Source organism: Scyliorhinus torazame, chromosome 11 (assembly GCF_047496885.1).
Source record: "Scyliorhinus torazame isolate Kashiwa2021f chromosome 11, sScyTor2.1, whole genome shotgun sequence".
Classification (NCBI taxonomy): domain Eukaryota; kingdom Metazoa; phylum Chordata; class Chondrichthyes; order Carcharhiniformes; family Scyliorhinidae; genus Scyliorhinus; species Scyliorhinus torazame.
Genome location: NC_092717.1, coordinates 102,281,441 through 102,304,577, shown reverse-complemented (window position 1 = coordinate 102,304,577; position 23,137 = coordinate 102,281,441). Strand labels below are relative to the sequence as shown.

The 23,137-nt window shown below is 51.6% G+C and overlaps 1 protein-coding gene across 4 annotated transcripts in view; it reads right to left on the bottom strand.

Moving 5' to 3' along the window:
* stau2 (staufen double-stranded RNA binding protein 2) overlaps positions 1-23,137 on the bottom strand; it is a 622,240-nt gene that overhangs the window by 5,402 nt on the left and 593,701 nt on the right. For 3 of the 4 annotated variants that reach the window (XM_072467547.1, XM_072467551.1, XM_072467548.1), the window contains one exon: positions 15,680-15,768. The exons of the other annotated variant lie outside the window; for it this stretch is intronic. In XM_072467547.1, coding sequence (XP_072323648.1) covers positions 15,680-15,768 — 89 coding nt within the window. The remainder of the gene's footprint in view (positions 1-15,679; positions 15,769-23,137) is intronic. 4 annotated transcript variants of the gene reach the window in all.

Here is a 23,137-nt window from a genome sequence, read left to right as displayed (position 1 = left end):
TGTAACGCCTCAATGGTGGTCTCGTCAGAGCTCTCCTCCGAGGTGGTGTCTTGGATAGCTGGGGGAGGAATAATTCTGGATGGCCCAGCCCCATCAGACGGAGATCCTGCATGACAAGGGACATATGGTCAGTGAGAGAGAAGGATCATTTTGTCTGACAAGAACAACTCACTTGAGACAGGTCATCTGGGTGAAGGGGCAGTGGATCCTCACCTGTGCGGTGCAGGCCAATCTCGCTCGCGGTCAGTCACTGCTCTCTCCTTGGGCAACCCCACGATTTGCAGGACCCGTTCCTCTTGGGTGTGAGGACTCGAATCTCTGGTACTCGGTCCCCCTGTCTTGGTCCTCTCCTGCTTATTATGGGCTATCTTCTCCTGTGGGGACAAAGATCAGATATGGGGAGGGTGCGAGGTGTTAGCCAGTGATTTGTGGGTGGGGAGGGGGTTGGGAATTTGAGACAGGCGGAACTGATGCCAGGAGAGAGGTGGTAACTTACCCTTGCAGCTCGGAGGAGGTCATGGTCTTCATCCAATATTGTACGGTGGTCCTCCTTGTCATGCTGCCCACACTGACAGCTGCTGCCACTGACTCCCAGGCGGTATTGGTGACCCTGCTGCTGGTCCTCCGACCTCCTTGGGGGAGGGGGGGGAACAGGATGTCCTGTCTCACATTTTGGGTCGCGAAGACTGGCCAGGTTGGCATCCCCAAAGCAAGGGGCAGGTCTGCGTGCTGCCATGCTTGTGTGTTGATTGGGAGTGAGTAGTGAGGGAGCGTTTAAATGCAGCCCCCTCTTGTTAACGCGAGACACTGAGGCTTGAGTCTGGTGAATCAGATGGTAAGACGGACAGTAATGGCAAGAGGCTCATAGGGGCTCATTTCCAAATACGGGCCGCAATTTCGTCAAGGCGGCCGTCGGTAAACACCCTACCAAATGCGCCCCAAATCACACTTAGAAATTTTTCTGTTAACTCGCACCCCACGTTTGGTAACAAGTGATGAAGCCTGAGGAACAGCCCAAGAAATTACATTAACTAAGAGAAGTCAGGCACAGTTCGATAATGCAGTCTGAGAGAAGGTCAGAGAAGGGAGCTAGAGATTCAGGAGGATAGTTTGGACAGCAACGCAGGACAGAATTTAATGTCTGGAAAGCTGGTGGCAACGTAGCCACAGTCATTTCTGGGAGCTACAATAGGATTAAATGCCTGTCAGGACGTCAACTGCTTGCTGTCAGGTTTCTGTGCCTCTATAGGCGAAAAGCTGGCCTTCAAGAGCTGGCCGCCATCTGACTGGATGGCAGGTCTTTAGTCTCAGCAGTGCCACAGAGAGCTGAATTACTGCTGGGACTGCAGGTGGCCTTGAGCTGCAGCACTGATGTGGATCCTGGAAGAGAAGTGGGTGGGGCAGCTTCACCCGGACCGCTTAGGCAAGGGGTTGGTAAGTGGGGATTGGGTGTAGGGAGACTTTTGGTTGCTGACAGGGCCTTCCGTGGTGTATTGGATGTAGGATAAAGAGGATGATTCCCACCCTGAGCCCGCAGTGAGGCTACAAGAACGTATCTGGTAGAATACCAGTGGTGGCAGGATGAAGTTCATTGGTCGTTAAGTGTAATTCTTCTTCTCACTGGAACATGGGAGGTTGAGGGGCGACCTGATGGAGGTCTACAAAATTATGAGGGGCATAGACAGAGTGGATAGTCAGAGACTTTTTCCCAGGTTAGAGGGGTCAATTACTTGGGGGCATAGGTTTAAGGTGCGTGGGGCAAGGTTTAGAGGAGAAGTGCGAGGCAAGTTTTTTTACACAGAGGGTAGTGGGTGCCTAGAACTCGCTACCGGAGGAGGTGGTGGAAGCATGGACGATAGTGACGTTTAAGGGGCATCTTGACAAATACATGGCTAGGATGGGAATAGAGGGATACGGACCACAGAAGTGTAGAAGATTTTAATTTAAACGGGCAGCATGGATGGCGCAGGCTTGGAGGGCCGAAGGGCCTGTTCTTGTGCTGTACTTTTCTTTGTTCCTTGTTTGTTCATTAGCCTACCGGCGAGAAGGTTGACTTCGACTTTTCCTGCCCCAAACCTAACTTTGTTTTAAAATTAATTTATGGGATGTGGGCGTCGCTGGCTAGGCCAGCATTTGTTGCCCAACCCTAGCTGTCCTTCAGAAGGTGGTGGAGAGTTATCTTTTTGAACCGCTGCAGTCCTTGTGGTGTAAGTACATCCACTGTGCTACTAGGGAAGGAGTTCCAGGATTTTAACCCAGCCACCGTGAAGGAACGGCGATATATTTCCAAGTCAGGATGGTGAGTGACTTGGTGGGGAACCTCCAGGTGGTGGAGTTCCCAGGTATCTGCTGCTCTTGTCCTTCTAGATGGTAACGGTTGTGGGTTTTGAAGGTGCTGCCCAAGATGCCTTGGTGTGTTCCTGCAGTTCATCGTGTAGATGATACACACGGCTGCCACTGTTCATCAGTAGCGCAAGAAGTGAAATTTTGTGGAAGGGGTAACAATCAAGTGGGCTGCTTTGTCCTGTATGGTGTTGAGCTTCTGGAGTGTTGTTGGACCTGCACACATCCAGGCATTTGGAGAGCATTCTATAACACTCCTGCCTGCCTTGTAGATGGTGGACAGGCTTTGGGGTGTCAGGGTCAGGAGGTGAGTTACTCGCTGCAGGATTCCAAGCCTCTGATCTAATCTTGTAGCCACAGTATTTATATGGGTAGTCCAGCTTCATGTCAATGGTAACCCCCAGGATGTTGATAGTGGGGGATTCAGCAAAGACAATGCTTTTGAATGTCACGGGGTGATGGTTAGATCCTCTCATGTTGGAAATGGTCATTACCTGGCACTTGTGTGACGTGAATGTAACTTGCCACTTGTCAGTCCAAGACTTACTCTATTTGTCGTGAACCACTTCAATATCTGAGGAGCTGTGAATGGTGCTGAACACTGTGCAGTTCACAGCGAACATCTCTACTTCTGACCTTATGATGGAAGGAAGGTCATTGATGAAGCAGCTGATGATGGTTGGGTCTAGGACACTACCCTGAGGAATTCCTGCAGTGACGTCCTGGAACTGAGATGGTTGACCTCCAACCACTATAACCATCTTCCTTTGTGCCTGGTATTCCAACCAGTGGAGAGTTTTCCCCGATTCCCCTTAATTTAGAGAGCAGGAGGGCAGTTAGGTAAGTATCTCACCACCCATCTGTTTATTTGGGACACCCCCAGCCCCCGCCTGCCTCCCAGTTTTCTCCCGTATGAGGAGTATTTCATTCCCTCTGCACTTTGCAAGTTAATAAGAGATTGTAATAATAGGAAATTTCTTGCTCAAGACAGTAGATATCCGTGTGTGCTGCAAAGAAGAGGCTTGCCTGGAATACTAAAAAAAGACAGGAAGGTGATCAATGTTGATAGTTCACATGAGGAGAAATAAGGGGGCGGCACGATGGTGCAGTGGTTAGCACTGCTGCCACATGGCGCCGAGGACCCGGCTTCGAACCCAGCCCCAGGTCACTGTCCGTGTGGAGTTTGCACATTCTCCCCGTGTCTGCGTGGGTCTCATCCCACAACCCAAAGATGTGCAGGTTAGGTGTATTGGTCATGCTAAATTGCCCCTTAATTGGAAGAAAAAAAATTGGATACTCTAAATTGATTTTTAAAAACATGAGAAATATAAGGGTTTTAAAAAGTACCTACTCCAAACTCAAAGCTAAGGCTCTTTTGTTTACTTACAATCATTTTGGAAACAAGCAGAATTCATTAGGAACATTTATAATATAAATGAAATGCTGACATCATGGCATAAAAACAAATCAACCAGGTATACTTTCAAAAGAATATCGATTGTTACCGTGGTAAATGGATATAACTAAACCCATAGGGAGTAAAAGGATTACTGGTAAAGTTGAGGCAGCAATAAGGGATCATTTAAAATGGATTGATTAGGGTTGGGGTGAGAGGAAGGAGGCTGGATCCCAGGCTCATTAAACATCGGGGAAAAAATAATCAGCTGATTTATGAACTAACTGGGGCAAATTGTCAACTTATCACTTGGGTATAAAACTAGCATTGCGAATATCCTGCCTGTTATAGAAACCACCTGATTTTCAAAGAACAAAGAACAAAGAAAAGTACAGCACAGGAACAGGCCCTTCGGCCCTCCAAGCCCGTGCCGACCATGCTGCCCGACTAAACTACAATCTTCTACACTTCCTGGGTCTGTATCCCTCTATTCCCATCCTATTCATGTAGTTGTCAAGATGCCCCTTAAATGTCACTATCGTCCCTGCTTCCACCACCTCCTCCGGTAGCGAGTTCCAGGCACCCACTACCCTCTGTGTAAAAAACTTGCCTCGTACATCTCCTCTAAACCTTGCCCCTTGCACCTTAAACCTATGCCCCCTAGTAATTGACCCCTCTACCCCGGGGAAAAGCCTCTGACTATCCACTCTGTCTATGCCCCTCATAATTTTGTAGACCTCTATCAGGTCGCCCCTCAACCTCCGTCGTTCCAGTGAGAACAAACCGAGTTTATTCAACCGCTCCTCATAGCTAATGCCCTCCATACCAGGCAACATTCTGGTAAATCTCTTCTGCACCCTCTCCAAAGCCTCCACATCCTTCTGGTAGTGTGGCGACCAGAATTGAACACTATACTCCAAGTATGGCCTAACTAAGGTTCTATACAGCTGCAACGTGACTTGCCAATTCTTATACTCATTTCTTTGCAAATGACTTCAATGGATATGAAAGACGCGTGAATTCTGTAATGGGAAGACCTTTTTTTTGCTGCTTTTTGGATGGGGGGCACAAACTGATCTGGCCGAACAATTGCATGCTAAAATTTCTGAGTGAACCTTGCCTCACAGTTAGTTATCCAGATGGCAATCAGTTATTTTTCTGCAGTTTCTAGGCTGAGTATTTTAAGTGATTTTGACCCTACTTTTATGAAAGTAGTCCAACAGAAGGAGAAAATCAAGCTACTTGCAGGGAGTCCTAAAAGTAGCCGTAACTTGCTGTATTATGAAGAACCACTTGTCTTACTACCATATCTATAAGTTTAAAGTCAGTTCTTAAATGTATGTATATTAATTATATATATGGATGCCCAGAATGTTTCCCCTTATGGGAGAGACTAGAACTAGGGGAAACAATTTAAAAATGAGGGGTCTCCAATTTAAGATGGAAATGAGGAGAGTTTTTTCTCTCAGATGGCCATTAGTTTGTGGAGTTCTCTCCCGCAGAGAACGATGGAGGCAGGGTCATTGATTATTTTTTAATGCTAAGTTCGATAGATTCTTGATTGGCAAGGGTAGAAAGGTGTAGACATCTCACTAAATGGTGGAGAAAACTCCTGCTCCCAATTCCTATGTTTGTATGTTTGTTCGCATGTCAATCCCAAAATAGCATCATAACAGCTGCTGATGGTCTTACTCCTAATACAATGGGCCGGATTCGCCCTTTGAGACACTAAGTGCTGGCGCCTGGACTGAATCGGTGGTGGACCTGAAGAAACTCACGATCCGTTAATGGCTAGCACCGGTGCTACATAGAACAAGAGCAATCCCAATGAAAAACGGTGTCCGATTCACCGGGGTCGGGATTGGTACCCGAGAGGCTGACAAGCTTAAGCGCATATAAACGCTCCATCCCCCACACACACTCATTCCTGCCAACAAGATGACACCCCGAAGAGCGGCACCCTGGTTTGCAGGAGCTGGAGACACTGCTGGACGCCGTGGAGGAGAGGAGGGGAACCCTGGGTGGGAAGGAGGCTGCCACCCGCTGCCGTATCTCGGGCAGGACATGAGCGCCGTGAGCCCCACCGCCAGGACAGACCTCAGTGCCAGAAAAAGCTGTACGGCTTCCTCAGGGCGGCCAGGGTGAGTATCCAGCACCATGCCCTGGCACCAACCACCGTCCCACACATTTGTGAACCCCGCACCACCCCCACCCCACCGCAGGAGAAGGTGGCGCACAGCTGCAGGGAGTGATAGATGACTGGAGGGGGCCCACCGGACCTGCGGCCCCACACTGTTGCAGAGTGGCCAGCACTGGACCTGGTCATTGGGCCCGGGGAGAGAGCAGTCGTCGAGGCAGCAGTCGGCATCAGAGAACCAAGTAAGCCCTCGTTGCGTTGGGGCTCCCCGTGGCACATATGGCACAACCCCCGAACCACCTTGCCACCCCCCTCGCCCACACCACCCTACCACACCAACCCCAACCCCCCACCTCCCCCACCCCAACCCAACCCCACATCACCACAACCCTAGCACCAGACCTCTCGCACACCACTCCAACCCTCCCCTCCCCACTCCACCCCACCTGTCCCACACCACCACCTCAACCCGCAATCCAACCGTAGGTCATGCCTAGTGTCTTGCAAGATCACCTGGGAACAAGGTGGGTCCTTCTGGTGTTCCCCAGCCCCGAACACAACCCCAGAACATGTCCAATGATTAGGTGGCATTAGATAGTGAATGCCAGCCAGCGATACCCCTGAGCACCAGTCCGGGGACGTCACCGACCTTCCGTCACAGCTGTCACCCACACCCTCCACCATCCCAGAGACACCCACCTCGGTTGGGCACTTTAGTGACGAGATTCCTGGGGCACCATCTCGTGCACACCACACACTTGCTGCGGTACTTCAGGTGGAGGTAGGAACCCCCAAGGGGGTGGACGGTCGGAGGGGGGGCCCGCCCCAGGGACTGATGGGTCTCAGATGTATGGAAACGGCCATCCCATTGATGCGGCATCTCCATCCCACCTCCTCCTTGGTCTGTTGGGCGGCCAACTCTCCATCCTCACTGACTGGCTCCTGTTCCTCTGCGGAAACCAGACACGCAACCATGGGCCACAGTGGGCGGATGGTAGGGTGTGCAGCAGGGTGGCTGCCTTGCAGACTGCGGCAATGGCGGTCTGTGCCTGGACATCCTGGTCCGGGATGTCACACGGACGCCACAGCCTATCCCCTGGTTATCCCCCTCACCCAGCCATGTCAGCGGCAGGACCTGCAGCCTACGGTCGCACCTCTGGGAACATGTCCTACCTCCGCTCTCTTCCTCAGCAGCCACTGCACCTGTTCCCCAATTTTTAAAACCGCAAGTGAACCTCATCATCGGTAATTCCTCCTGGTAGAGGGGAAGCATCGCAGGATCCCCGGAGAATACTGGGACAGGCCTGTTAATGATATGCCAACGGTGTTTGCTGCACGTGTAGCGTAAAATGCATTCACGCAGCTTTCGAGGCACCGGGCATGGCATTCCATTGGGCTCCCGGCGCCGGCCTTGATGTTCAGCTAACGCACGATTCTCCGCCCGATCACGTTTCCCAATTACGGCGTCGGCCGACGGAGAATCCCGCCCAATGTCTTTGACACAGGTTTGAAACATTGCAAATATTTATTACTGCACAATTCAATCCCCTGATGTTTGATCTGAAATTTCACAGTGGGCACGTTGCTTGCGCCAACACCCACCCCATTCCCCTGCACCCCCTTGCAAGAGTCGGCCGGCATCCAACGCACCTGAAAGAAGCCCATCAGCAATTTATGATGGACATTAGTAAATCTTAAGTAATGACCAATGATGGATTAACAGATCATTTTCTACGTAACAGACATCCATTTGAACAAATTAGGAGGTTTCACCTGAGAATTAGAAGCCAATGAGAGTAAATGAGGGATTAAAACATAGATATGGATTCCCTTAAAAGTAAGACCGTGTGGGCGAGGTTCCGTTCTTGAATTCCTGCCTTCCTGAAATCTTGTATCATCTATTTCTTATACTTTTCTTATGCTTTTATGTTTAACACTTTTCGCTATGTTCTGACCAATTTATGTATCATTTGATCTAAATTTTGATTTAGTTCTTATGCAAGTGTATTAAAATGAATAATTAGCAATAAAGTTGTATTTTGGACACCTCCGATCAACCGGACTATTGATTTTTATTAGAAGATTGGATAAGAGATCCTACTGTCTGAAATGCATTGCCTGAGAGTGTGGTGGAGGCAGGTTCAATTGAAGCAGTCAAAACGGAATTAGACTGCAATCTGAAAAGGAAGAATGTGCAGGGTTATGGAAAGAAGTCAGGGGAATGGCACAAATGGAATTGTTCATTGAGAGATAGTGCTGATCCGATGGGCTGAATGGCTTCTGTGATTCTGGTAACAAATTCAATTGACTGTTGAGGAGTTATTTAAAATGGTGGGCAGGCTGGTGATTTTGGCACCCACCCACCGACTGTGTTATTGTGGATAGCTTGGGAGTGGGTGGGAAAGTGGTGGATTTGTCACCTTTTGTGTTTCATGTGTGTCCTCCTGCTGAAAACAGCCCGGTGGGGGCTGTAAAATCTAGCCCCAGTTTTTGTTGGTGGGTTAAAATGACCCCCAAGAACAATTCTGAACAACAAACTGGTACATTGAAAGAATCTGCCAGAGGGACAAAAAGACAAATGGGTGAGTGAGATCAAGAGTAGATGTTCAGGCATCAAAAGGGTTGCAAAGTACAGTTAAGAGAAATAAAGATAGCCAAAGACATTGGAAGCAAAGACCCAACAGCCTTGCCCTGGCAACAATTATGGCGATATTAAGCTTAAAAACAGAAGTGGAAGAAGAAAAAGCAGATGGATAAATATCATTGCGATGTGGACTGAGGAAGGGTTGAGGAAAGCCAGAGAAGAAACAAAATTATGTGAATGGCCACTAAGCGTACGTCAAAATGACCATACAATGAAACGTAATGTATTTTTCTGAATTTCCTCTCTCCACTAGGAACGCTGCTATTCCTTTTGTTTAAAATGTTTTAACACCTCCTCTAAAATGTGGGGAAACTAATTTCAAGTGAATGCATTAAATACTGGTCCTTGGCATTTGGACGCTTCACCACTGCAAACATTTTGCTTAGATTAGTTTTGTCCAGGCAGAAGTCAGCACTAAGAGGAAAACTAAGTGACCAACAGAGGAATTGGGGAGGGGAGGGAAGGCGGTGGGGGGGGGGGGGGGGGGGGGGGGCACACCACATCTCTGTAAATAAGAAATGACTTTATTTGTAAATACCAGGTACACTTGATCTGTTACTCTGCCAAAACTGGAAAATACCAATAAAAAATATTTCAGAACAAAAGTTTTGTCAATTTCTTTGTTACCTCAAAGAACTTCAAGCCGGTCACTTCAAAGTTTCTTAAAATAAGCCTACCTAACCTTTTCAAATGAGCACAAATGATTTCAGTTGAGGTTCGAACAGTGCCCTATGCCATTTAAATTTGTCCCCTAATCTCTCCGCTAATGCAAGTTTATTTGTCTTTTAATTAAAGAAAAGAAACACTTGCATTTAGATAGCACCTTTCACAGCCACAATGACAGCCACACCTTTCATGCCAATTAAGTACTTTCGAAGTGCAGTAATTCCCATAGTGCTGGTAAATGTGGCAGCCTATTTGACAAAGCAAGGTCCGACAAACACATAGATAACAGGAAATTCTCTTTTTTAATGGTATTTGTTAAAGATTAAATGTTGGCAAAGACAACTCCAGTGCTCTTCTGATGTTGGTGCTATGAAATCTTTTAAGTATGTCAGAAAAAGCAAATGGGACCCTCTTCCAAAAGAGATAGGATCTCCAACAATGTAGCACTCTCTGTGCTGCACTGAAGTATATTAGCTATTGTCCTGAAATAGGGCTTGATTAGGTGATCTTTTGACACAGAGTTCTGTCAATCAGCTAAGGCTGACACCTTTTTAACTTTACAAGTAGTCTTGACAGTTTTATCGATTTTACTCCTTGGATCTTATGGTTAATAATACAATACCAAAGTTCCATTTGACACATACTGGTCTAAAAGCTCCTGGTGATCATTTTAGCGGAGGGTCTCGAAAGAACTTTACATACCATTTATCTATCTGCCATTTTAACTAGGTTAAGATCTCCAATAAACTAATAGAAAATAAAGTGAAATGAAAGAATTAGCCTTTTAACAACTGATTCACTACAGTAATATCTGACGGCTACTTACTTGGTTTCTTGCTCCCATAACAATTATTTCACATTGAATTGCATCTGCCACCCACTTACTCAGTTCTAAATCCTTCTCTAATCAGGCTGCATATCTATTTATTATTTATTCTGCCTTCTACATTGGGTATTATCTGCTTCCATATATTTAATCAAAGCGAAGAAAAACAGTTACAGTGTACTATTAATGCATACCAATCTTGAGTATCACTGAAAAATGAGATAGTTTGTCAAAGCTTTTCATCTTGAACTCATCAGGACAATTGGTAAGAATAACAATGTAAGGAGAAACCACAAATTTATACTGTATTAGAACAGAGCGCTGATTCGTTGGCAAATTGACTCTGATTGGTGGGGGTGTTGCCAGGGAGAATGCACCAGTTGAAGGTGACTGACAATACATGTTTTTGTACAGTGGCATAGTGGTTAGCACTGGGACTACGGCACTGAGGACCCAGGTTCGAATCCTGGCCCTGGGTCACTGTCCATGTGGAGTTTGCACATTCTTCCCGTGTCTGCGTGGATTTCACCCCCATAACCCAAAGATGTTAGGTGGATTGGCCATGCTAAATTGCCCCTTAATTGGAAAAAAAATAAACAATTGGGTACTCTAAATTTATAATTAAAAAATATATATTTGGCTCTTGTAGCACCATCGATCACACACGAGGCGAGACGTAAGGAACTTCAATCGAGGCTTTATTGAGCAGACTTGTTCAGACACGTTCCCCAGCAGCTCACTCACAGAATGCAGCTGCGGGGATTAAACCCAGGTTCTTATATCCCTCCTATCTAGGTGGAGCCCAGTAGGTGGAGGATCCAATCGGGATCCAGCATCTGTCCTCCAATAGCTCCTCGGCATTCCTGGTGTACCGTATTACCCCTAATACATACCACCACATTCTCCCCTTGTTAAAAAAGAACCCGGCGGGGTGTGGGTGGTATGGTGGTAGGGGTTTACAGGGTCGGTACCTTAACCATTGAACTATATACAATCATGCCGCTTTTACTGGGCCACCGAATTATTCACATTTTACCCGATTTGCAGCGTTAACTATTTACAACAATGCCGCTTTGCTGGGCCACTGAATTATATACATCTTACATCGATTCGATGAGTCGAGATGGTGCTCTGGTCGCCCTTTCCGATCGTCTCAGCCCGGGTGGTGGTGGTGGTGCTGGCTCGGGTCCGGTCGACTCTGGGAGCATCGCGCTGTCCCCTTCTGTTTCCTTACTCCTGGACGGGCCTGGGAGGAGGACCGATCCCCCCGGGAAGGGGGTGGCTGTGGGGTGCACCGGCGGGACTGAGGGGGAGGTGATTTGTGTTGGGGGGGGGTGGGGAGCTCCGGCGGGCGCCAGGTCCCACAGAGAGACCGTGTCCTGTCGGCCGTCTGGGTACGCCACGTAGGCGTACTGCGGGTTTGCGTGGAGTAGATGTACCTATTCCACCAGCGGGTCTGATTTGTGCGCCCGTACATGTTTCCGGAGCACGATGGGTCCCGGGGCCGCCAGCCAGGTCGGAAGTGACGTTCCAGAAGCGGACCTCCTAGAGAAGACAAGGAGGCGCTCGTGAGGCATTTGGTTAGTGGTGGTACACAGCAGGGACCGGATAGAATGAAGTGCATCCGGGAGGACTTCCTGCCAGCAGGAAGTTGGGAGACTCCTAGACCGTAGGGCCAGTAGGACGGTCTTCCAGACCGTTCCGTTCTCCCTCTCTACCTGCCCGTTCCCCCGGGGGTTGTAGCTGGTCGTCCTGCTCGAGGCTATGCCCTTGCTGAGCAGGAATTGACGCAGCTCGTCACTCATGAAGGAGGACCCCCTGTCGCTATGGATGTAGGTAAAGATGGTGCCGAGGGCTTTAATGACCGTGTCATGTCGGGGCAGGGGATGGCGAAGGGGAAGCGGGAGTATTCGTCAATGATGTTAAGAAAGTACGTGTTGCGATCGGTGGAGGGGAGGGGGCCTTTGAAATCCAAACTGAGGCGTTCAAAGGGACGGGAATCCTTCATAAGGTGCGCTCTATCTGGCCTGAAAAAATGCGGTTTGCATTCTGCGCAGATTTGGCAGTTCCTGGTGACTGTTCGGACGTCCTCGACGGAGTAAGGGAGGTTGCGAGCCTTTATGAAGTGGTAGAAACGAGTGACCCCCGGGTGGCAGAGATCCTCGTGGAGGGCTTGGAGACGGTCCACTTGTGCGTTGGCACAAGTGCCGCGAGATAGGGCATCGGACGGCTCATTCAGCTTTCCGGGACTGTACAAGATCTCGTAGTTGTAGGTGGAGAGTTTGATCCTCCACCGCAGGATCTTGTCGTTTTTTATCTTGCCCCGCTGTGCATTATCGAACATGAAGGCTACCGACCATTGGTCAGTGAGGAGAGTGAATCTCCTACCGGCCAGGTAATGCCTCCAATGTCGCACAGCTTCCACTATGGCTTGGGCCTCCTTTTCTACTGAGGAGTGGCGAATTTCTGAAGCGTGTAGGGTCCGGGAGAAAAAGGCCACGTGTCTGCCCGCTTGGTTGAGCGTGGCCGCCAGAGCGACGTCGGACGCGTCGCTCTCGACTTGGAAGGGGAGGGACTCGTCGATGGCGCGCATCGTGGCCTTTGCGATATCTGTTTTGATGCGGCTGAAGGCCTCTGTCGACAGGGGAAAAGTAGTGGACTGGATTAGTGGGTGGGCCTTGTCTGCGTACTGGGGGACCCACTGGGCGTAATAAGAAAAGAAGCCCAGGCAGCGTTTCAGGGCTTTGGTACAGTGGGGGAGAGGGAACTCCATGAGGGGGCGCATGCGTTCGGGGTCGGGGCCTATCACTCCATTACGCACTACGTAGCCCAGGATGGCTAGACGGTCGGTGCTAAACACGCATTTTTCCTCGTTGTAGGTGAGGTTGAGGGCGTTAGCGGTCTGGAGGAATTTGCAGAGGTTGGCGTCGTGGTCCTGCTGGTCGTGGCCGCAGATGGTGACGTTGTCGAGGTACGGGAACGTGGCCCGTAAACCGTGCTGGTCGACCATTCGGTCCATCGCTCGTTGGAAGACCGAGACTCCGTTCGTGACGCCAAATGGAACCCTAAAGAAGTGGTATAGCCGCCCGTCTGCTTCGAAGGCAGTGTACTTGCGGTCACCGGGGCGAATGGGGAGCTGGTGGTAGGCGGACTTAAGGTCCACGGTGGAGAAGACCTTGTACTGTGCAATCCGATTGACCATGTCGGATATGCAGAGAAGAGGGTACGCATCTAGCTGCGTGTACCTGTTGATGGTCTGACTGTAGTCTACGACCATCCTTTGCTTCTCCCCTGTCTTCACTACTACCACCTGGGCTCTCCAGGGACTATTGCTGGCCTGGATTATGCCTTCCTTCAGCAGCTGCTGTACTTCGGACCTGATAAACGTTCGGTCCTGGGTGCTGTACCGTCTGCTCCTAGTGGCGACGGGTTTGCAATCCGGGGTGAGGTTCGCAAACAGGGAGGGCGGTTCGACCTTGAGTGTCGCGAGGCCGCAGATAGTCAGTGGGGGTATAGGGCTGCCAAATTTGAATGTTAAGCTCTGGAGGTTGCATTGGAAGTCCAACCCCAGGAGAGTGGGAGCGCAGAGGTGGGGAAGGACGTACAGCCGGTAATTTTTGAACTCTCTCCCCTGCACTGTTAAGTTTGCGATGCAGAACCCTTTGATTTCAACGGAGTGGGACCCCGCCGCCAGGAAAACCTTTTGGGTGCTTGGCCGAATTACAAGGGAACAGCGTCTTACCGTGTCCGTGCTCCCCGAGTCGATCAAACACGTGTTTCGTGGCCGTTCACCAGCACCTTTGTCGTTGTCGTCTGGAGCGTCCGGGGCCGCGACTGGTCGAGGGTCACCGATGCCAAACGTGGTTGGTGTATCAGACCGTTGTCTTCAGGCAGTGTGGAGCCATCCAGGCCGGGGTCCTTGCCTGTCAGCCAAGATGGCGGCGTCCATGGATCGCACGCGGTCGGGGGTGGACAAAATGGCCGCTCCCATGAGTCGCACGAGGCCGGGGGTGGACAAAATGGCCGCTACCATGAGTCGCACGCGGCCGGGGGTGGACAAAATGGCCGCTCCCATGGATTGCACGCGGCCTGTGGGTAGGAAGATGGCAGCGCCCGTCCCCCCCTCGTGGTGTCCGGGGTCCAAAATGGCGGCGCCCGTTGGCCGCCCGTGGGTCGCTGGGGGGGTCCGCCCGTGGTCCCATTTGTTCCCCGGAGATTGCGGCGACCCCACGGGACTGGCACACCGCTGCATAGTGCCCCTTTTTACCGCAGCTTTTGCAGGTGGCCGAGCGGGCCGGGCAGCGCTGGCGGGGGTGTTTTGACTGCCCGCAAAAGTAGCAGCGGGGCCCCTCCGGGTGGTCTGGGATTCTGGCTACGCACGCTTGCGGAGGGGCTGGGGTTGCCGGGGGGTCGGTCGTGGCGGGGGTCCACGGAGCCCAAGGGGCTGCAGCGCGGTCGGGGGCATAGGCGCGGGCGTTTTGGGAGGCCACATCGAGGGAGGCTGCAAGGGCCCGTACCTCTGTGAGTCCAAGAGAGTCTTTCTCTAAACGTCTCTGGCGAATTTGCGACCATGCCAAACCTGCTACGTAAGCATCTCTGATCAGGAGCTCCGTATGTTCGTTCACCGTAACCGCTGGGCAGTTGCAGTTTCGTCCCAGGATCGTTAGAGCGTTGAAGAAATCGTCTAGCGATTCCCCGGGGATTTGTCGTCTCGTCGCGAGCTGGTAGCGTGCGTAGACCTGGTTGACGGGCTTAATGTAGATCTCCTTCAGCAAGTTGGTCGCCTCTGGGAATTCTTCCGCGCCCTCGATGAGTGAGTAGATTTCAGGACTCACCCTGGAATGCAGGACCTGCATCTTCTGGTCTTCTGTTGGTCTGCCGGGGGCTGTTCGGAGGTATCCCTCAAAGCACGCCAGCCAGTGTTTAAACGCGGATGTTGCGTTTGCTGCCTGGGGGCTGATTCGCAGGCACTCCGGGGTGATCCGGAGCTCCATATTCCTTTTTAAGTCTGCTCAATAAATTGTAGCACCATCGATCACACACGAGGCGAGACGTAAAGAACTTCAATCGAGGCTTTATTGAGCAGACTTGTTCAGACTCGTTCCCCAGTAGCTCACTCACAGAATGCAGCTGCGGGGATTAAACCCAGGTTCTTATATCCCTCCTATCTGGGTGGAGCCCAGTAGGTGGAGGATCCAATCGGGATCCAGCATCTGTCCTCCAATAGCTCCTCGGCATTCCTGGTGTACAGTATTACCCCTAATACATACCACCACGGCTCTGTTCTTTGCAGCCAAAAAGAACATGTACACACATTGTGCCCATTTCAGCTAAATTAAATAAGTGACTGCCATTCGCTGATTCATTCCACAGTACAATGCCATGACCAATCAGAATCAAGCTGCATGTTTAAATTTCAAAGAATGTTTGGCAGTTAATTGTCAATCACCTTCAACTGGTGCACGCTCCATGGCAATGCTTCTACCAATCAGAGTCTGTTTGCCAACCAATCAGGACTCTTTTTTCATACAGTACAAATTTGTTGTTGCCCTTACGTTGGTATTCTTGCCAATTGTCCTGATGAATGAAAAATGAAAAGCTTCAACAAAATCCGCCTTTTTCAGAAATACCCAAGTATTGCACATTTGCATACTAATCTGTACTTACATTTCAATGGATCCATTTTCTACCTTGACTGCACCCTCCACTGGGTCGAGTCCTTGTTCAGACAGCTGCTTCAAGGCACTTAAAGCTGCCTGCGGAACCAGAAAGGAAACCTAGGTAAGCCTCACTGTATGCTCAATTTTTAAAAATGTTTATATAATGTTTCTTCCTCATTCAATTCCCAGAAGCTATAGATTTTGACTGGAACACCGTGGGTCCTGCCATTGGGAGTAAAAGCAGTTCCTGAGCCAGTGTGGACTGACGGCTGAGGCAATTTCATGGGTGATGGTCATTTAAGAGGTTGCCACGGGGACTACTGTCCAATTAAGGTTGGTGACCTGCCTTTCCGGGCTGCCGCCACTTTCACTGGGCCAGCAGCTCTGCAACCTTGTCAGTGCCTCTGATAGACGTGGCAGCCACTGAGGCTGCAAGGATAAGAAGAAGAGGCCTCCATATTGAAGTGCCCTTGCAAGGTGCCAGGCAGACAGATCCATGCGAATTGCAGGGTTGAATGCTCCAGCAATGATACATGCGTACATATGAAAATACAAATTAGGAGTAGTAGGAGGCACTTGCCCCTCGTGCCTACTCTGCTATTCAATAAGGTCATGGCTGATCTGACTGCAACCTCAATCTCACATTCCTGTCTATCCCAGATAACCTTTCACACCTTTTTATTCAAGAATCTACCTAGCTCTGCTTTAAAAATAGTCAAAGTGTCAGCTTACACTGCCTTCTGAGGAAGAGGGTTCCAGAGACTCAGGACACTCGGAGAGAAAACATTTCTCCTGCAGAAGGGGTGACCATTGCCAATGGTGGGCCTCACCGTGAGCAGTGGAAAGGAGGGCCCCTGGGAAAACGGCGGGGTCTACTTTGACGTAGTTCGCAGGCTCACCATGTGGTAGGCGGTCATTTCGAGGCTGGTAAAATCCCACAGGGTTGTAAAATGACTGTCAAAAAGCAAATTAAGTAACTTAACTGGCCGTCTGCCTCTAGTCATAGGTGAACAAAGAAATGTACAGCACAGGAACAGGCCCTTCGGCCCTCCAAGGCCATGCTGCCCGTCTAAACTAAAATCTTCTACACTTCCGGGGTCCGTATCCCTCTATTCCCATCCTATTCATGTATTTGTCAAGATGCCCCTTAAACGTCACTATCGTCCCTGCTTCCACCACCTCCTCCGGCAGCGAGTTCCAGGCACCCACTACCCTCTGTGTAAAAAACGTGCCTCGTACATCTCCTCTAAACCTTGCCCCTCGCACCTTAAACCTATGCCCCCTAGTAATTGACCCCTCTAGCCTGGGAAAAAGTGTCTGACTATCCACCCTGTCCATGCCCCTCATAATTTTGTAGACCTCTATCAGGTCGCCCCTCAACTTCCTTCATTCCAGTGAGAACAAACCAAGTTTATTCAACCTCTCAAGGTGCTTGCATTAGAGTTCGCTTTAGTGACCTTTCCTTGCCATCTTACCACCTATCTCCCAGCTCATATCCAGAGAGTTGGAAACACTCATTCCCACCTTAAACCTTATACTCAATACTTACCCTGGAATACAGCATGTCATTGTACTAAATATATTACTGAGGATTAAGTCGGATATACAGCACAGAAACAGGCCATCCAGCCCAACTAGTCCTTGCCAGTGTTTATGCTCAACTCAGTCTTTATTCTACAATACTTATATTTTGCTGCTATCTAGCAGTAGAATGGTCACCATTGGATAATTTATCATGCACTATGAATAAGGACCTAATTTATTATAAGGGACATTAGTCATCAAACTTAAAATGTTCGCAATTTAATTTCTTCAGTAATTTGCAAATAAACATGAAAAATGCGGACACTTTAGGTTTCCAGTTTGGTTTTGATCTCATTCCAGAAAATGAGCTGACTGAGCCGGCGTTCCCCACGTTACTTAGTGAGTGAAGCTTAACCATGCAGGAAGTGGTTCATACCAAAAGGGAAGTAACAAACAAAATATTAGATATAGCCAGGGTTTTGTTTGGGAAAAGGGATTTTAATAATGGCTTACTTACATTTATTAAAAACTACCGGTACAGAGAAAATAGCGAAAGACTCCAAAGCAGAAATATGCAAAAGGCAATTTAACAAATGGAGCCGAGACCCACCAGTATCTTAATTCCCCTCCACTGCACCTAATTACATTTTGAACAATTCCAGTGTTTCTGCCTCTATTAAATTGTTTCTGGATTATTTCAAATATTAGTCTTAGCGTATAGAAGTTATTATCCTTGATATTTTCAATATTTGTTTATATTTATTTCTATACCTGTTCTTTTGTTCCATTTTTGGCATACTTTGAAATAGTCATCTGGTTCTATTTTGATTATATATTTAATCATGCTGCACTTTACTGTAATCTGAATTCTAAATATTGTTACACTTTAGGATGTTGATTAATTGTACTTAGTATTACCATTTGAACTTATGACCTTATCTTTTAAAATATCTAAGTTTTCCTTTTCATAGAATCAAGCCCATATATATTGCTTGGAACAGTATAGTTTCTAAAATTAAGAAAGAAAGCAAGCAAAACTAGCTATCCATCAGTTTGAGCAAACAGTGTTTCAGGAGAATGTGCACCTAAATGGGGATGAAAAGTAAATGTTTATAAAAGTATTGGAGAACATTTTAACCTTCTGTCTTCACTATACAGTGGCTTGTTTCATAATTAAAATAAATTGAGATACTTATAAAAATTCTAATAGATGACAGGACAGGCTGTATAGCTTGCCTCCATATCCCCATTACTGCTCACCATCCAGTGACTTCTACTCTAAACAGCATGTATGCGCACACAGATTAAGGAGAGAATTGGACTTGTACTGCGCTGTAATGTTCTATGTTCTATGTTCTATGATCCTAAAGGACTGGACAATCACTGTTGAGATTTGTGAATGGAGAATAGCGGCTTCAGAGAGCGGCTTCACTCATCCTGCACCTCTGGAATTGAGCCCAGCATGAATCCAAGTAAAGGAAGCACTGTTTTGTTGGAGGAAACAAGAACAGGACCAGCTGTGCATCACTTTTAGTATGCCATTACATAGAAATTTTACAATGACTTTTCACAACACAGTGATATATTTGGATGCAAATTTTATTGTGTTTCACAAAAGTTATTTTAGCTGATGATGACAGTCACCCTAACATCCATCCTCAATATACAAATTGGGCCTGACCCTGGAAATGGGCTGCAGTCATGGATACAGGCAAGAATGTGTTGAGGTTCTATCACACTAAAGATACACCGGTTCCACTGTCCTGAGGAACAAGCCAACCTTGAACATCTTTATAGTTTGTGTAATAGAAAGAGATAGTTGTACCTAACGCTCTTGATGCGTTTGGCCTCTAGTCCTCTATTCATAACAAGTGGTTGACCCGCTGACCAGACCATTTTGAAAGGGTGCCCCGATCTCTAAGTACGTTGCTGGTCCCCCACTCACTCTCCCCCCCACAGGCAATGTCATCCCCCATGCACATGGGCATTACCTCACACCCCCCCAAGTGAGGACACCCAGGATGGGATACACCTCTCCCATCCTGCGGCAGAGTCCCCGTGTCGTCGTAAACGCCGTCTTGTTTTACGACGGCATCAGGGGCCCGATCAGACGACGTATTCTGGCCCGCAAAAGGGGCCAGCATGGGCGCGTCGCGAAGTGCGGGGGGCGTGGCGCCATACCGGCGTCATTCACGCGACGACCCGATGACGCGGCGCCGAGTCGCTTAAAATGTGCGCGAGCGCCGCAAGCTCACAAGACCGGCGAGATGGCCGCACCCCGCCGTGCCGCCCTGAGGTTCCGTCACCATGACCTCGAGGCGCTGCTCGGTGCGGTGGAAGATCGGAGGGCGATTCTGTGCAGTCGACGTGGCCATCGGCACTCTGCCAGCACAGTGCGGAGGAATTGGCGTGAGGTGTGCATTGTGGTAAGCGCGGTGGGGCAAACCCCACGGATGGCCGAGCAGTGCCGCAAGAAGATGCACGACCTGACGAGGGCAGCCAGGGTGAATGCACCAAGACGTGCCCCTTGCACCACCCAACCCCCTACCAGCCACACGTGACCAACCCCCCCCCCCCCCCCCCCCCCCAGGAGTGTTGCCAAACCCTAATGGGCTGCAACCACTGAGAGCCGCCGTGGCCGGGTGCCCAGTGCTCCCATGCCATCATATAGGTGACATCTGCGCGGGTTGCTGTGCACCGACTAACTCTGATGCTTTGCTGCCCCCCCCAGGAGAAGACCACCCACAACCACAGGGAGCGTGCGAGAACTGGAGAGGGTTCACCTGTACTACACACCCTCACAGTACACGAGCAGAGGGCACTGGACCTCGTTGGCGGTGGCGGGGACCGGGAAGTTGTCCTCAGCCAGATCGGAGGCGCACCAGCAAGTGAGACTCCCCTGCCTGCTTACACCCCCCACCCCTCCAGCACACACCGCCACGCTCACCCCCCCAACACACACCCTCACCCTCAACCCCTGAGCACACTACCCTCACCTAACCCCACCAGCACCCACCCTCAACCACCCAGCACACACCCTCAACCTCACCCCACCAGCACACACTCTCACCCCCAGCACACACCCTCACCGCCCCAGCATACCCCCTCACCCCCGCAGCACACACCCTCAGCCCCCCCAGCACACACCCTCACCCTGACAGCACACCCCCTCACCTCCCAGCACACACCCTCACCCCCCAGCACACACCCTCATCCCCCCAGCACCCCCCTAGCACACACCCTCACACTCCCCAGCACACACCCGCAGCCCCCCCAGCACACACCCTCACCCTCCCAGCACACACCCTCACCCTCCCCAGCACACACCCGCAGCCCCCCCAGCACACACCCTCACCCTCCCAGCACACACCCTCACCCTCCCCAGCACACACCCGCAGCCCCCCCAGCACACACCCTCACCCTCCCCAGCACACACCCGCAGCCTCCCGCAGCACACACCCTCACCCCCCCAGCACACACCCTCACCCCCCAGCACACACCCTCACCCCCCCAGCACACCCCCTCACCCCCCAGCACACACCCTCATCTCCAAACCCACCCCCCAGCACACACCCTCACCCCCCCAGCACACACACTCACCTCCCCCAGCACACACCCTCACCCCCCCAGCACACACCCTCATCCCCCCAGCACACAGCATCACCCCCCAGCACACACCCTCACCCCCCCAGCACACACCCTCACCCCCCCAGCACACACCCTCACCCCCTCAGCACACACCCTCACCCCCCCAGCACACACCCTCACCCCCCCAGCACACACCCTCACCCCCCAGCACACACACTCACCTCCCCAGCACACACCTTCACCCCCCCCAGCACACACCCTCACCCCCCCAGCACACACCCTCACCCCCCCAGCACACACCCTCACACCCCAGCACACACCCTCATCCCCCCAGCACACACTCTCACCCCCCCAGCACCCCCCTCACCCCCCCAGCACACACCCTCACCCCCCAGCACACACCCTCACCCCCCCAGCACACCCCCTCACCCCCCCAGCACACCCCCTCATCCCCCTCAGCACACCCCCTCACCCCCCCAGCACACCCCCTCATCCCCCCAGCACACCCCCTCACCCCCCCAGCACACACTCTCACCCCCCAGCACACACCCTCACCCCCCCAGCATACCCCCTCACCCCCGCAGCACACACCCTCAGCCCCCCCAGCACACACCCTCACCCTGCCAGCACACCCCCTCACCCCCCAGCACACACCCTCACCCCCCAGCACACACCCTCATCCCCCCAGCACACACCCTCACCCTGCCAGCACACCCCCTCACCTCCCAGCACACACCCTCATCCCCCCAGCACCCCCCAGCACACACCCTCACCCTCCCAGCACACCCCCTCACCCCCCAGCACACACCCTCATCCCCCCAGCACACACCCTCACCCCCCCAGCACACACCCTCACCCCCCCAGCACACCCCTCACCCCCCAGCACACACCCTCACCCCCCCAGCACACCCCTCACCCCCCAGCACACACCCTCACCCCCCCAGCACACGCCCTCACCCTGCCAGCACACCCCCTCACCTCCCAGCACACACCCTCACCCCCCAGCACCCCCTCACCCCCCCAGCACACACCCTCACCCCCAGCACCCCCTCACCCCCCCAGCACACACCCTCACCCCCAAAACTCCCCAGCACACACCCTCACCCCCCCCAGCACCCCTCCAAGCACACATCCTCACCCCAGTCCACGTGTGTAACAATACATGCTGCATTGTGTGTTGCAGGACCAGCCGCAGATCGTCCCGGACCGTCTGGCGCTGCTTGGACCCCACAAGTGCCCGGTCCAGATGCCCCCAGGGATGAACACCACGGCAGGGAGGCAGGACGGTAACAAAGGTCTTCCTCCGTCACTATGAGACAGCAGTCGGACGCACAGAGGACTGAGACCCAGGGCAGTGATGAACAGAGGACGGACACCCAGGACAGCGACAGCCCCAAAATGAGGACGATGGACACTGATGCGCACGACAGCCAGGACAGTGACACACAGATGATGGACAGACCGGACAGGGCCCCTCAGATGGGGGCAAAAGAAAGAACATCGGCCCAGGGCTCGACGCAGGAACCACGTGACTGTGGGACCGATGACTACCCTGACTTGGCGTCACTTTACTCACCCACACCCCCCCCCACCATCGCAGAGACTCGCACCTCGGTTGGCCACTTTAGTGATGAGGATTCTGGGACACTAACTGGTGCGCACCACACAGCCGTCCCGGTACAGCAGGTGGAGGTAGGAGCAGCTGAGGGCCTTGACGGCCGGAGGGCAGCCCAGCCCCAGCAACCAGCTGCTGCCCAGACGGTTCCCAGGTTCCTGGACTTTCCAGTCCCACCCATAGACCGATGCAGTTACAAATCCAGGGACAAGACAACGGGATGTCGGCCAGCCTCGAGCAACTGCAGACGCAGGTGGAGGAGTCCATCCGAGTCCAGGAGCAGGGAATGGTGCTGGTCATGGCTGCCACCCAGGCTGACACCGCACGGGTGGCGTCCACGGTGGAAGCAATGGGTGCAACAGTTTCAGCCATGGGTCAGGTAATGCAAGGCGTGGGGCTTCATGTGCATGCGTCATCCGTGGTCCAGGACAGGGCTGCCCTCTCAGAGGCAGCCCGGTGCCAGAGTCAAAGGGACATCTCAGCCGCTCTAAGGAGTCTGGCCGAGTCTCAGCAGACCATCGCTGAGAGCATCTGCGGCATTGCCCAGGCGGTGGCTCAGTCTCAGCAGGCCATCGCTGAGAGCATCGGCGGCCTCGCCCAGATGCTGGATGGCGTCGCTCAAGCACAGAGGGATGTGGCGCAGTCCCAGACAGGAATGGCCCACTCCCTGAGCTCCATCGCTGCTAACATTCAGACCCTGGTCGATACCGCAGCGGGCCTCCAGGACTGTCAGCGGCA